Source organism: Macrobrachium nipponense, chromosome 43 (assembly GCF_015104395.2).
Source record: "Macrobrachium nipponense isolate FS-2020 chromosome 43, ASM1510439v2, whole genome shotgun sequence".
NCBI lineage: Eukaryota > Metazoa > Arthropoda > Malacostraca > Decapoda > Palaemonidae > Macrobrachium > Macrobrachium nipponense.
The window spans coordinates 35082873-35097797 of NC_061104.1; the positions used below are offsets into that span (position 1 = coordinate 35082873).

The 14925-nt window shown below is 41.9% G+C and overlaps 1 protein-coding gene across 1 annotated transcript in view; it reads right to left on the reverse strand.

Moving 5' to 3' along the window:
- The window catches only part of LOC135213877 (transcriptional repressor CTCF-like), a 355646-nt gene that overhangs the window by 221821 nt on the left and 118900 nt on the right, over window positions 1-14925 (reverse strand). Inside the window, exon 7 of the mRNA XM_064247977.1 lies at window positions 11474-11541. Within this exon, the coding sequence (XP_064104047.1) occupies window positions 11474-11541 (68 nt within the window). The remainder of the gene's footprint in view (window positions 1-11473; window positions 11542-14925) is intronic.

Sequence of the window (14925 nt, forward strand, 5' to 3'; positions counted from 1 at the left end):
GACCATTTCAGTCGAGTTAATTGACCAAAGGTTGAATTTTTTCTATTTATCGTTATTTATGTGAAAATATTTCAAAACTGATAAAAGCTACAACCATGAGTTATTTTTTGTTGTATTCTACATGATATTGCACACGTTTTCATATATAAAACTTTATGTAACGGCTTATATAAAATGGTGAAAACATCACCACAATCTGGCGAAAGAATTTCTGATTTTTTCGGTAGAGTTACCGCGCCGATGTAATGAAAAAGTTTTTTCAAAATTTCACCATAAATTGAAATATTGTGCTAGAGACTTCCAATTTGTTGCCAAATGAAGGTAAATGAGTGAATATTACTAGAATGTAAGAGTTTTAGCTTACAATTGCATTTTTTGACCATTTCGGTCGAGTCAAAGTTGACCCAAGGTTGAAATTTTGGCACTTATTGTTATTTCTATAAAAATATTTCAAAACTGATAAAAGCTACAACCATGGGTTGTTTTTGGTTGTATTCTACATGAAATTGTGCACGTTTTCATATACAAAACTATGTAAAGGCTAATATAAAACAGTGCAAACATTACGACAATCCGACGAAAGAATTTTCAGCAGAGTTACCGCGTGGATGTAAGGAAAATTTTTTTTTTCAAAAATTCACCATAAATAGAAATATTGTGCTAGAGACTTCCAATTTGTTGCAAAATGAAGGTGAAGATAAATGATTGAGTATTACTAGAATGTAAGAGTTTTAACTTACAATTGCGTTTTTTGACCATTTCGGTCAAGTCAAAGTTGACCAAAGGTTGAAATTTTGGCAAATCGTTATTTATATGAAAATATTTCAAAACTGATAAAAGCTACAACCATGGGTTGTTTTTAGTTGTATTTTACATGAAACTGCGCACAATTTCATATATAAAACTTTATGTAACGGCTAATATAAAACACTGCAAACATTACGACAAACACGACAAACTGACAGAAGAATTTCTGATTTTTTCGGCAGAGTTACCGCGCGGACGCAAGGAAAAAGTTTTTTTTCAAAAATTCACCATAAATTTAAATATTGTGCTAGAGACTTCCAATTTGTTGTAAAATGAAGGTAAATGGTTGAATATTACTAGAATATAAGAGTTTTAGCTTACAATTGCGTTTTCCGACCATTTTGGTCGAGTCAAATTTGACCGAAGCTTGAAATTTTGGCACTTATCATTATTTATATGAAAATATTTTAAAACTGATAAAAGCTACAACCATGGGTTGTTTTTTGTTGTATTCTACATGAAAATGCACACATTTTCATATATAAAACTTTATGTAATGACTAATATAAAATGGTGCAAACATTACGACAATTTGACGAAAAAATTTATGATTTTTTCGGCAGAGTTACCGCGTGGATGTAAGGAAAAATTTTCAAAAATTCACCACAAATCAAAATATTGTGCTAGAGACTTCCAATTTGTTGCAAAATAAAGGTAAATGATTGAGTATTACTAGAATGTAAGAGTTTTAGCTTAAAATTGCGTTTTCCGACCATTTCGGTCGCATCAAATTTGACCGAAGGTTGAAATTTTGGCACTTATCGTTATTTATATGAAAATATTTCAAAACTGATAAAAGCTACAACCACCATGGGTTGTTTTTAGTTGTATTCTACATGAAAATACGCATGTTTTCATATATAAAACTTTATGTAACGGCTAATATAAAATGGTGCAAACATTACGACAATTTGACTAAAGAATTTCTGATTTTTTCGGCAATATACCGCGTGGAAATAAGGAAAAAGTTTTTTTTTTTTAAATTCACCATAAATCAAAATATTGTGCTAGAAACTTCCAATTTGTTGCAAAATGAAGGTAAATGATTGAATATTACTAGAATGTAAGAGTTTTAACTTACAATTGCGTTTTTTGACCATTTCGGTTGAGTCAAAGTTGACCGGTTGAAATTAGGGCACTTATCGTTATTTCTGGGCTCAGCTCGTGTCGGCCTATGAAAGGATCCTTAATATCATTCTTTCTAGGTAAAATTAATCTAAAATTACCAGAGAAAAACAAAATTAAGAAAATGTCAGTAAAACTGACTCGCTCACTCTTAAAAAGAAGTGTCGGTATGGTAATAGGGGCGAGTGGGGAACACTACCACGAGACAATCACCAATTAGAACTTCCAATCAGAATCCCCTTAAGAGAGAGCTGATACCAACGGGCGATGCAGCCGCTACTACTACTACTAGAGGACGCCACGGACAGCAGCGCCCCTAGCGGACATCCTTAATTTTTAGCGCTAGCGTCAAGACGCATTATTTTCTGTGCTGTGCTAATTTCGGGATTTATCTTATTCTTCAACATGGAACGCTCTGCTATTGCAACGGCTAAGTTAAGTAACTCATAAGTAATGTTTTACCACATTTTTATCTTCCGGGTACCAGTATTTTCCTCCTAAATAGGTCATATACGGTTTCCCGGTTGTCTCGTGGTGGCGCCATGCTGCCTCGTTAAGATTTCCCGGTCCTCCATACTGGACTTCTTATCTTTAGGGGTGGGGCTTACTATGTTACGTTCATTGTCTTTTACAATCGAGTTTTAGCTAGTTTTAGCCCTTCCTACACCATCTCTCTTAGTTTGGTATTTAGGGCTATTATTATTATTCCGGCCCAGCATCCCGGCTCTTGCTCTTCATCGGCTATCGCTGGCTCCGAGTAGGCTTCTGTTTCTTGGAACAGTCTGCCTCCTCCTGGCTTCTTTCTCTTTTACTAAAAGTGTCTTTTCCATCTTTTCGATGTATATATATATTATATTTAGGGTGTTTTTAGGCTAGCCTAGGTGCTTGTTCCTTGTATTGGTACAGCCTGGTTCACGTGGCCCTCTCACGGTTGTGTTGCTCGCGGCCTAGGCCACTTGCGGTCACGTGTTCCATCGCACCTTACCCTGCCCCTGCCCTCCCTTTCTGGTATAGGGAGGGGCTGGGGGACCCCTTGGTTGTCATGACAACCTCAGTCACCTTCTCTCTCCCTCTCTGAGGTGGCCAGGGGTTCCTCCCAGCGGGGGGTATAGGGCGACCACTCATGAGGTACCGGGTCTCCGAGCGGGTAGTCGGTGAGGCGGGGAGGAGTAGGCCATCACCCCCTCTCTCTCTCCCGCCGTGTTACGCCGAGACCTTCCTCCCCCCTCCCCAGTTGCTCAGCCACCTTCCCTCGCTATAACGAAAGGAGCCTTCCGTCGCAGCCGGGGCACCTTTGGTTATAGATTACTGGCTCCGCCAGCGGGCGGGGTGGGGACTACTAGTGGTCGGTTGCTTGCCTACTATATTCCTTACATCTCTCCCCGCCTACCGGAAGGGAGCTTGCTCTTAACCCGTGCACTCTTCTAGTAGACGGGTGGAGAAAGGTTTGTTATTATTGTTATTTTAAGGATATACCCTAATTTTACAATGAAGAATTGTTTAATTTTCTTATTATTTATATACCATCCCCGCCATTTTCCGTCGTGGTTTCCATTTACCACCACTCCTGGTTGGTTTCCTTTTGTGTCCCCGCCATCAGCGGAGCTATAGCCTAGGGCACCCAACCAACCTGGTTACCACACGTATTATGGCGGGGCTCTGGTTTAATCTAACTTTATCGCTCCGGCACCAGCGGAGCATCTGTTAGACTGTAAGTGTTTTCCTGATACTCATGTATCTTTCCACTTACAGGCTACCAACTGTCAGGTCCCAGCGTGCAACGCGACGTTGTACGACCCTGCGGCCACGATGAGTGCAGGTCTCACGCCCTTGTGCCACGTCATATAACGAGATGATCGTCTGGCACCCAGAAGCCTGCGCCATCTGCTACGACCTAGTCGGTCAGCTGGGAGATGGGGTAAAGTCCATTATAGGCTTCCTTATCATTTTACTAACAACTCTTAGTCATAAGTTGTTAACCCCGTTCCGCCATTAGAAGCTCATCTCGCCCTTTCTTTCAGGCTACTGGTGTGAGGGAGGTCGCCCTCGCCACCCTGAAAGCGTGGGTGGGCGGCTTCGGGAAGAACGCCGCCAAAGGCCAGCCGTACATTCTGGACAAGAAGCTGGCCGTCCAGATCTTCCCTGCGGGCAAGTCAACTGGGTATGTTGACCCCTTGTCCGCAGCCCCTCTGATAGCCTCCATCCAGCAAGATCTCCAGCAATCCTTTGGGGTCGTAGCTTCCCAGGAGTCGGTCCCGGACGTCGCTGCCCTGGACCTAAACATCGAGCCCATGGCGGTAGGGGTAGAGGATTTGTTGGTTGAGGTAGGTGTGTCGGGCGCCCAAGGTCTTTCCTTGGGTGCTCCTGGATCTTCTCCTGTCCCTTCTTCGAGCGCTTCTTTCCAAGGCTTTGTGGGATCTGAGATCCCTACCCGCTCTCCCGCTCTCTCTGTACCCCCAAAGGTGAAGGGACAGAGAGAACCGAAGACTCTAGCTAAGACAACTTCTAGGAAGTCGTCTTCGTCTTCTTCGGCTAGGAAGTCTTCGACTTCCTACGCCGACGCGGTGAAAGCCAAGCCGAGTTCTTCTCACTCGAAGAGCTCTAGAAGCAAGGCTTCTAAGGAGTAGGCTCGCGCTCCCGCTCCCGCCAAGCCAGTGCCTTCTCCCGCCTCCACCGCTTCCACTCCGGCAACGCCGGTGGGAGGAGCAGGGCCTAGCACCTTTGATCCCACTGCTTTCTCAGCAGTGGTGATGCAACAGGTGGGCGAGCTGGTTGGCTCGCAAGTCTCCGCCTGGGGACGAGATTCGAGCAGATGTTCGCACAATTGTCGAGCACTCTGTCTCAATCAGGCCAGTCCATACAAGATCTCTCTAACAGGGTTAGAGAGAATGAGGACCGAGTAGCCGGGCTCTCTCAGGTCCCTCTTCCAGTCTCCCCAGTGCCAAGCACTGGCATTCTCCAACTCCCGCCATACGACTCTCTGCCAGCTTTCTCCATGGAGAATCCATGGAGAGTAGCTGCCTACGCTCCTTTTAAGGATGGGATGATCTCTATCCCGGAGTGTGGAACTCGGAGGATTGAGGACTTCGAGTTTTACCCTCCCGGGGTCTGACGCAGCCTTTCATCGGTTTATGCTAGGCTGACTGTAACGGCTCTGACTAGGGAAGACAAGATCTCTAGAGAGTCTGTTCTATACAGTAAGGGATCATGCCCAGCGGGAATGGGTTCACTGCCTTGAGGACTGGGAGTGCACGAACACTAAGCTCCAGGCCTATAAGAGTCCCTTTACTATTTTCGCGACGGAAGAGGAGGCTTCTCTTCCGTTCGCCACGAAAACTAGTAGAGAAGACCCTTCAGGCAGTCCTCAAGGATGAGCCCATGCCACAGTTGAGGGAGGCGGAGTCTACTTCTCCGCTCTTCCCGGCTTTCGGAGAATTGTGGGAGAACTTGCCAGCTACGTTCACGCTTGGTAAGCTCAAACCGGACTGCGCCATGGACCAGTTCGGCGAGAAGCTGCCAAGGCTGCCGGATTCCCTAATTCAGGCAGAGTTTGACGCGCGAACCAGGTTTGGCAGGTCCCTCAATTCCCTTATAATAACAGAAATGGCTGCTCTCTCTTATGCGACGGAACCGCTGTTTAAGATTTTGGCAAAATCTCAGTTTCAGACGGTCCTAACAGATGCTTTCGACTTCTTCCAAGCTAGGAGGAAGTTGCCGAAAGCACGTTCTGCAGGAGTGTACTATTAGGCACGAGCCGAATAGACTCTTGGCTTCTAGCATGTGGGGAGCGGATCTCTTCCCAGAGTCCGCTGTTAATGAAGTGCACCACGAGGCTGCTAGGCTCAACCAGAGCCTTAGAGCTAGGTGGGGTATTTCTTCAAAGAGGAAACAAGAATCCGTCCCCACTGCTGGTAAGAAACCAAAGAAGGCTGGTAAGAGGTTCCAGCCGTATCAGAAACACAGCAACAGCAGCAATTTGTGCAGGCCGTCCCGGTTACCCAACAAGGACAACCTGCTAGTTCGAAACAGAACCAGCCCATCCTCCTGTTGTCTCCTCAATCACAGCCGTCGACCTCCACGCAATCTCGCCGGCCTTCACCCTACTATGAGGCTCAAAGGCTACAAACAACCGAGAGGTAGGGCGAGAGGTTACTTTCGCCAGCGTGGCGCAGGAAGGGCGACAAGGAGCAGGCAGTTCAGAGGAGGGCGTGGTGGTCAACCCGCCCATCAACAATGAGGCTCCCCAGGTAGGAGGGAGGCTGTTCCTCTTCCGCCACAGGTGGGGGTTCAGCAATTGGGCACAGAGCATAGTGTCCAAAGGATTGGGTTGGAGTTGGATCAAAGATCCGCCTCCAATCAAATCATTCCACCAGATACCATCAGAGGAATTGACAGATTACGCGGAGGAACTCCTTCAGAAAGGAGCTATTGCGAGAGTCAAGCATCTAAAATTTCAAGTGCGCTTATTCAGCGTGCCAAAGAAAGGCTCAACAAAAAGAAGGGTAATCTTAGACTTGTCAAAGCTAAACTCTTTCATTCGTTGCGACAAGTTCAAGATGCTTACCCTCTCGCAAGTAAGGACCTTACTTCCGCGTGGAGCCGTCACATGCTCCATCGATCTTACAGACGCATACTATCATATCCCTATAGCAGGCACTTCCGCCCATTCCTAGGATTCAGGCTAGGAAATCAGACATTCTCATTCAAAGTGATGCCCTTCGGTCTGAATGTAGCCCCCAGGGTATTCACGAAAAATAGCAGAAGTGGTTGTACAGCAATTGAGAACTCAGGGAATCATGGTAGCAGCATACCTCGACGATTGGTTGATCTGGGCACCAACCGTCGAGGAATGTCTCAAAGCCACCAAAAAGGTAGTTCACTTTCTGGAACATCTGGGGTTCCAGATAAACAAAACGAAATCCAGACTTACCCGGAGTCTCGTTTTCAGTGGCTGGGAATCCAATGGGATTTGTCTTCCCACAATCTGTCAATTCCAGTGGCCAAACGGAAGGAAATAGCAAAATCTGTCAGGCAATTTCTCAAATGCAAACAAAACATCAAGGAGAAACCAGGAGAGAATCCTAGGGTCCCTTCAGTTTGCTTCGGTAACAGATATCCTCCTGAAAGCAAGGCTGAAAGATTTAAATCGAATTTGGCGATCAAGAGCAAACACCAAATCTCGAGACAAGTTGTCAGTAATCCCACAGATCCTCCGCAATCAACTCCGTCCTTGGTCAAAAGTAAAGAACTTAGCCAAGAAGGTACCCCTTCAATATCCCCTTCCAGTGTTAACCATTCACACGACGCCTCCCTGTCCGGGTGGGGGGGATACTCTCAGTTCAAACAGGTTCAGGGGACTTGGTCAGTTCAATTTCGCCAGCTCCACATAAACGTTCTGAAGCAATGGCAGTATTCTTACCTTGAAGAGACTGCTTCCCCCGAAGAAGTCTCATCTAAGGCTAGTTTTGGACAGTGCAGTGGTAGTTCATTGCATCAACCAGAGGAGGGTCCAAATCCAAGCATGTGAATCATGTCATGATAGCCATCTTTGCCCTAGCAAACAAACACAAATGGCATCTGTCTGCCACTCACCTGGCAGGGGTAAGAAATGTGATAGCAGACGCCCTGTCCCGGTCAGTTCCTCTGGAATCAGAATGGTCTCTAGACGACGGGTCATTCCAGTGGATAAGCCTGAGAGTCCCAGGTCTCCAAGTGGATCTCTTCGCCTCACAAGCGAACCACAAGCTCCCTTGCTATGTGGCCCCCAACCTGGACCCTCTGGCTTATGCCACGGACGCCCTGGTCGTTGGACTGGAATCAGTGGAGAAAAATTTATGTTTTTCCTCCAGTGAATCTTCTCTTGAAAGTCCTAAGCAAACTAAGGTCTTTCAAAGGGATAGTAGCTCTGATTGCACCGGACTGGCCCAAGAGCAACTGGTATCCTCCTCTTCTGGAATTGGGGTGGCTCCGACCTCAACGGATCCCCAATCCCAAGCTATCACAATCAGTACAAATGAGGACTGTGTTCGCTTCCTCAGGAATTCTCCAGACCCTAACTTTATGGACTTCATGAAGTTTGCGGCTAATAAAGATGCTAATATTGATCCACAGAATATTCTCTTCCTAGAAATCAGATAAGAGAGAGTCAACCATTAGACAATATGACTCAGCTGTTAAAAAATTAGCATCTTTCTTGAAAGAATCGAACACTACAACCATGACAGTTAATCTAGCTATATCCTTTTTCAGATCCTTGTTTGAAAAAGGTTTAGCAGCTAGCACTATTACCACTCATAAATCGGCTTTGAAGAAGATCTTTCAAGTAGGTTTTCAGATAGATCTGACTGAATCTTATTTCACGTCTATCCCTAAAGCCTGTGCTAGACCCTTTAGACCTTCTCAAAGGCCTACTACAGTTTCATGGTTCTAAATGATGTCCTCAAACTAGCTTCAGATACTGACAACTCGTCTTGTACATTCATAATGCTCCTGAGGAAGACATTATTCTTATTAAGCCTAGCTTCAGGATAGCTAGAATTTCAGAACTGTCGGCTCTATCCAGGGATGCGGGTCATGTGGAATTCCTCCATCAGGAGAAGTTCTACTTGCTCCGGATCGTAGCTTTTTAGCCAAAAATGAGGATCCTCTTGCAAGATGGGCCCCTTGGAAAGTTATCCCACTTCCCCAGGATCCTTCTCTCTGCCCAGTATCAACTCTTAGAGCCTTTCTATCTCGTACTTCATCAAGATCCTCAGGTGCTCTCATGAGAGAAAAAGGTGGTACTTTGTCAGTAAAAGGTATTAGGCAACAAATCCTTTACTTCATTAAACAAGCCAATCCTGAGTCATTTCCAAAAGCACATGATATCAGGGGAGTAGCCACCTCAATTAATTACTTTCACATATGAACTTTGAGGATCTTAAAAAGTATACTGGATGGAAATCCCCGACAGTCTTTAAACGTCATTATCTAAAGTCCTTGGAATCTTTAAAATTTTCAGCAGTAGCAGCGGGAAACATTGTTTCCCCTGATACTGTATAGTAGTCGTAGTATAGATCCAGGTCTCCTTTCTACCTACATCATCCAACATGCCTCACCCTATCGCCATGCTACTCGGATATCCTAGCCTTAGCCGCTGAATCATATAGTGGATTGTCCCTTATTTTTTGCTAGGGACATCCACACTTGTACTGATGGTGTACTTCAGTGTACCTACCCTTATTTTTATGCTAGGGTAGGACACAATGTGTTTGTATATTTTGCCACACTTGTACTGATGGTGTACTTCAGTGTACCTACCCTTATTTTTATGCTAGGGTAGGACACAATGTGTTTGTATATTTTGTAAATATTTTCAAGTAAATCCCTTTTGGTTTATATTACACTGCATCATTGTAATTTACTGTGATTACTAATTTTAAGTACTTTAAGATTACTAACGTTCTGTTATTTTACTGTTTAGTATAAGTTAGTTTAAGTACTTAGTTTGTATGCTGTAATTGATTTACTTATATTATATCCATCATTTTACAACTGCTTTTCATTTGTTCCTTTTTTCCCATCTTGTCTGTTTCTCTGGTACTCTTTCATAGGCCGACACGAGCTGAGCCCAGAAAAGGGATTTTGACGAAGGAAAAATCTATTTCTGGGTGATTGGCTCGTGTCGCCCTATGAAACCCACCCTTTTTTGTTTTCCCCCCCCATGCAGGACAAGATGTTTTTTTAGATTAAGGATGTCCGCTAGGGGCGCTGCTGTCCGTGGCGTCCTCTAGTAGTAGTAGTAGCGGCTGCATCGCCCGTTGGTATCAGCTACTCTCTTAAGGGGTGGTGATTCTGATTGGAAGTTCTAATTGGTGATTGTCTCGTGGTAGTGTTCCCCACTCGCCCCTATTACCATACCGACACTTCTTTTTAAGAGTGAGCGAGTCAGTTTTACTGACATTTTCTTAATTTTGTTTTTCTCTGGTAATTTTAGATTAATTTTACCTAGAAAGAATGATATTAAGGATCCTTTCATAGGGCGACACGAGCCAATCACCCAGAAATAGATTTTTCCTTCGTCAAAATCCCTTTTATATGAAAATATTTCAAAACTGATAAAAGCTACAACCATGGGTTGTTTTTTGTTGTATTCTACATGAAATTGCACACATTTTCATATATGTATAAAACTTTATGTAATGGCTAATATAAAACGGTGCAAAAATTATGACAAAGTGATAAAATAATTTCTGAGATGTCTAGCTGATGCTTTTTAGTGCGAAAGAAGAAATTCGTGCATGCATGCCTGGGTAACGCTTGTAAACAAAACAACAGCTTGATCCTTGAACTCCCAGCATCCCTCAAGGCTTGTGATTCAAAATTTTTCGCCAAGTAGGCCTATAACTATTTTTCCATGAATAATTATAAAAACTTTTGTGTCTGCATATTTTACGTCAATTAAGCACCCGACAAACAATTTTCGTCGACGTAAAATACGTCCAATAGGCGTTTAAAAGTTAGGATTTCCTTCATCTGAATATTTCACTGAGGGATACGTACATTACTGAAATACAGTACAGAGAGAGAGAGAGAGAGAGAGAGAGAGAGAGAGAGAGAGAGAAGAAACAATAACTGTGGTATGTTTACATGGTTTGAAAAAAGAAAAAATGAGAAAATACAATAAAAGTACATGTGAGAATACTGTAGTATAAAACAAATAAAAAAAGTGAAGGCTGTGTTTTACTGTACTTTGACCTCGATGTAAAGATGTCTCAGTTATCCCCCCCCCTTATCTCTCTCTCTTGTATCCTATGCACATGACAACGTTACCTTTTGGTTTGAAAAATAAGAAATTAGATGAAAAATAAGAAATTAGAAGATACAGTAAAAATATAAATGAGAATATACTGTAGCATTATTAAATAAAAATAAAAAAGAGAAATGTGTGAGTTACTGTACTTAAGACTTTCACGTACATACCTCGGTTATTGTTCTCTCTCTCTCTCTCTCTCTCTCTCTCTCTCTCTCTCTCTCTCTCTCTCTCTCTCTCTCTCTCTCTCTCTCTCTCTCTGTATCATAAACATTAAAACATGAAACCAAAGAAGCTCTACCAAGTCAAGTGTACCTAGCCCTGTTCATCCATCCAACACTGCATCTCCACTCCTTCCCAGCCATAGAAACTGCTCCGAAACTCTTCTCCGAACTTTTCTGTACATAGCATTTTCCGATCCACCTCCCACCATGGAAACTTCTTGAGGCTTCCCCCAACCCCCCAAAACCTTTTCTCAGTCAGTCTGAGTGAAGGTAGTATTAACAACATTTCCTTGAGACCATATAGCACTGCTAACCATCAGAGGGTATTTTTTTTTTAAGTATATGTATTATTTCACTGGTGGGGGGTGTTAGATAATGTGACGTTCAAGATAATTGAGGGATTACTGTAATGGGTTTGTATAAAAAATGGTTTTACATATTTCATTTTTCTATAATGGAAGAATAATCTATACAATCTCTATAATTTTTACAATACAGAATTCGACTCATTACTTTAAACACTTACCTGTATGGGTCCTGAGATGAACAGTCAACTGTGAACGATCTTTGGCGCTGTATGAACAAAGCTGGCACCTATAAACAAATCAATCATGATAATAAATTAGTAAAATGACTACCACTTTATACAAAATACATTATACCATATGTATGTTTTAATTTGGGCAAGGCAAGGAAGGAGGGTACACGACTACAAAATTCAAATAACAGGAAAACAAACTGGGCTATGACAGGTTACCCAAAATCCAAGCCTAGCCTTACCTACCACAATGAGCAAACACACAGTTACTACCGCTTACACTGTCTATACAACATTAGTACATTCCTAAAATATGTACCGTACAGTAAATGTAATTTCAAAATCACCTTACTACACCGTAAAATATCAGTATACATAAAATGTAGGCACAAAATGATGTGCAAAGTTACATGGGCCAATGAAAATGTGTGTCTGAATGGTAGAGGATACTTAAGAATACCAGTTGTCTGTGTGTGTTTGTGTATGTGTGTATTCATAATGTTTTAATAAATGTGCAGTACAGGCAATATATCTGTAAAAATAAAAAAATAAAATTTGTTGTTGTTGTTGTCAAACACACAAACTTTATAATGGTTGTGACCAGCAGGTAAACAGAAATGGATTAATATTTCTCGAGAGATTAAAGAGCTTAATTTGTTTTGACGGTATGTCAACGCTGTTAGAAATATCTTTTGAAGAAGAAAAAAAGAAGCTTTTATTGCGGAAGAATCTCTGAGCCTCATGTAACCAGTAAAATACACACACTATTAAAAAATATGTAATGTAATCAAAACACAGAATACAGCAGCCAAAACCTGATTGGATGGCTGGTTGCCATGGAGATCTGTTATCTAATGACTGCCCTCTACTTCTGTTCTATTTATAGACATATGTTGTCGCGATTAATACAAAATCTTCACGATTTATGCAGGTAAGAAGAAGGGAGACCAATGGCGTGTTGGTTTTTCTTTTATGTAAATTAATGCCCAACAAAGTGGAAAATAACTTGATGAAATTATCCAATGTACGTGATATGACGCGATAACCAAGGTGACGAGTGACCGTGCATTTGTGTCGTCCTTTCTGAGGCCTTGAACAAGGTAACACTCAAAGTACATCTGTAATCAAGTCATTCACGAATCATTAAAAATCAAGTAACTTGTAGGGTTGGGACTGTATCAGGTTTATCTGTATATAATCTTACCATCGTTGAGCAATGAAGATAATGTAATTATGTAAAGGTTGCTATACCATTTAACTTTAGATTCCAATCATTGGTCCGTTCCAATGTGACTTAATTTTGTTATTTTTTACACGATTTGCAAAGTGACTTAGAATGATAGTTTTGTGCAAAATATGTTGTTCAAGATTACCTATTGTGTTTTGAGAAAGCTTTTGATGTTTCATTTCCATGTTGTTAAATTTATTAGAGTCTAATTTTGTAATAAAATCTTCGTGAAATGCCATCCTTATTCAGTCTTTCCCATCCTTTTTGTAAATTTTCATCTCCTTAAGAGGTTAGGTTATCAGTCACATAACACCCAGGACAAAACAAATCTCTAATCATTGTTGAAATTCACAACATAATGATCCTTCAAACTGGATAACCTAAAAAAAATCTGCAAGCAGTGGGAACATTGAACAAATGATGGTAATTCATGTATCCCTGTTGGTCACTTGCAACTTCCAGCCAATTTCCCAGAAAACGAGAATGTAGAGAAAGAGTAGTTTGAGAATGCATTGTTACCTTTTTGGAATTGCCGATATAACTTAGTGATTGTTTATTTAGGGGAGAAATGACTTGGCTACAGACCAACCCAGAGTAGTGTGCGACAGATTTAAGGGTATGTTAGGAAGGCTAGGAGAGATATCGAACACCACTGCTGTCTGCAATGCAGAATTATATGATTACGCTGTACCAAACCGGTTCAATATTAATTCTGAACAGTACAACTAAAAGGTGAAGAATTCCAATGTGAACGTCAAGCAATATTGTTCCAAGCATGCTCGGTACGGCGTAAGACACCTATCCATGAACGCAGACACATACAGGTTAGGAAGGACACTAGATGTGTACATTTCAACCCACAAGTCAAAGGAATTTTTTTGAATAGGTTGATGAGGTTGATTAGAGGCGAATGTGTGCGTCAAGAAGGGGAAAACCATTAGGGAGTTATGGTCGCAACTTTGTTTTTGCTAAGAAATTTAACGAAAGTTTCTCCATGGCTGTTGTAAGTACCATACAGATGAATGCCCTAATTGTTCTCCTCCCTGACTTAATAGCTGAAGCTCAAGGTGGGCTGTTGGCAACTCGTGCTGTTGCAGCCTATCAGAATCTCGTCGATCACTTCCAAAATGACATGCAGACACTGTGAGCATTGTTCCTTAATAATCCCACAAAGTTAGAGACACACGTAGTAGTGCAACTGAAGCAAGTGCTTTCAGGGGCGAGTGCAGTAAAGGGATTTTGACGAAGGAAAAATCTATTTCTGGGTGATTGGCTCGTGTCGCCCTATGAAAGGATCCTTAATATCATTCTTTCTAGGTAAAATTAATCTAAAATTACCAGAGAAAAACAAAATTAAGAAAATGTCAGTAAAACTGACTCGCTCACTCTTAAAAAGAAGTGTCGGTATGATAATAGGGGCGAGTGTGGAACACTACCACGAGACAATCACCAATTAGAACTTCCAATCAGAATCCCCCCAAGAGAGAGCCGATACCAACGGGCGATGCAGCCGCTACTACTACACTAGAGGACGCCACGGACAGCAGCGCCCCTAGCGGACATCCTTAATCTAAAAACATCTTGTCCTGCAAGGGGGGGAACAAACCAAAGAAGGGGGGGTTTCATAGGGCGACACGAGCCAATCACCCAGAAATAGATTTTTCCTTCGTCAAAATCCCTTTTCTGGGCTCAGCTCGTGTCGGCCTATGAAAGAGTACCAGAGAAACAGACAAGATGGGAAAAAAGGAACAATGAAAGCAGTGTAAAATGATGGATATAATATAAGTAAATCAATTACAGCATACAAACTAAGCACTTAAACTAACTTATACTAAACAGTAAAACAATAGAACGTTAGTAATCTTAAAGTACTTAAATGGTAATTAAAGTAAATTACAGAGATGCATGTAATATAAACAAACAAAGGGATTTACTTAACATATTTACAAAATATACAAACTCATTGTGTCCTACCCTAGCATAAAAAATAAGGTAGGTACACTGAAGTCCATCATTAATACAAGTATGGCAAAATATATACAAACACATTGTGTCCTACCCTAGCATAAAAATAAGGGTAGGTACACTGAAGTACATTAACAGTACAAGTGTGGATGTCCCTAGCAAAAAAATAAGGGACAATCCACTATATGATTCAACGGCTAAGGCTATGATATTCGAGTAGCCTGGCGATAGGGTGAGGCATGTTGGA